This window comes from Nymphaea colorata, chromosome 9 (assembly GCF_008831285.2).
Source record: "Nymphaea colorata isolate Beijing-Zhang1983 chromosome 9, ASM883128v2, whole genome shotgun sequence".
Classification (NCBI taxonomy): Eukaryota; Viridiplantae; Streptophyta; class Magnoliopsida; order Nymphaeales; family Nymphaeaceae; genus Nymphaea; species Nymphaea colorata.
In genome coordinates this window covers 19,590,921-19,591,648 of record NC_045146.1, presented here as the reverse complement: position 1 = coordinate 19,591,648, position 728 = coordinate 19,590,921, and the positions used below count along the sequence as shown (strand labels likewise).

At 45.2% G+C, this 728-nt stretch overlaps 1 protein-coding gene across 1 annotated transcript; it reads right to left on the bottom strand.

Moving 5' to 3' along the window:
- On the bottom strand, window positions 1-282 carry LOC116260656 (VQ motif-containing protein 10-like). Its single transcript, XM_031639096.1, has one exon. The coding sequence runs from the start codon at window positions 280-282 to the stop codon at window positions 1-3; it is 282 nt and encodes a 93-aa protein (XP_031494956.1).
- Between the last annotated feature and the right edge of the window lie 446 nt (window positions 283-728).

Sequence of the window (728 nt, the reverse complement as noted above, 5' to 3'; positions counted from 1 at the left end):
CTATCCATCCAATGGTGGCAGCTCCATTAGCCACCGGAAATCTTCCAACGAGAAGTTTTCCGATTTAAGGCCGCCATTATCTCCACCTGTCCTCGCCGGAACCTCCCGCCGGGCCGCTTTCCCGCTCGCCTCCGCATTCTCCCATGAACTGCCGCAGACCTTCGCGTCCTTGCCGGTGAGATTCTGAACGGTTGCCTTGAAGTTATGCTCCTCAGTTTGCACATACCTGGTGAGGATGAACTTTATCTGAGTAGGCTGCCTTTCGGACCCTTCAGACGACATATTCGGAGAGATATAGAGAGAGCAGCAACGAACTCTGAAGAACTTCCTGAGCTCCGGCGCTGAAAATTTAATGGTGGTAGTAAGGGAGAGGACTCTCTAAAGAGAGAACTTCGTTGCTTCGTTGGAAGTTGTATGATGTGGCTGTCGAGTTCCACAGGCCGCCTTTTATAGGAGAACAGAAACTCTATTTGACCAGAAACTGACCACATGAATCTGGAGAAGAACTAATTATCAAGTCAAAGTTCTCGCGCGATATGAGGTGACGTGACATGATGTCGAGATTTAAGAATCTCGGAAGACGTCAAAATGCCTGTTAGTTGTTGGGAAGAGGATATCAGCTGAAGTCTTCCTGCACTAGAAATTTCTTCATTTGCGTCTTTTTCATAGATCAAAATTTGATATTTTTTTCATATTTTTTGTTCGTATAAATTTTTTAAGTATTTATT

Bases quoted from the DNA above. Each gene is read 5' to 3' on its own strand.
- LOC116260656 (XM_031639096.1), bottom strand. From the start codon at position 282: ATGTCGTCTGAAGGGTCCGAAAGGCAGCCTACTCAGATAAAGTTCATC.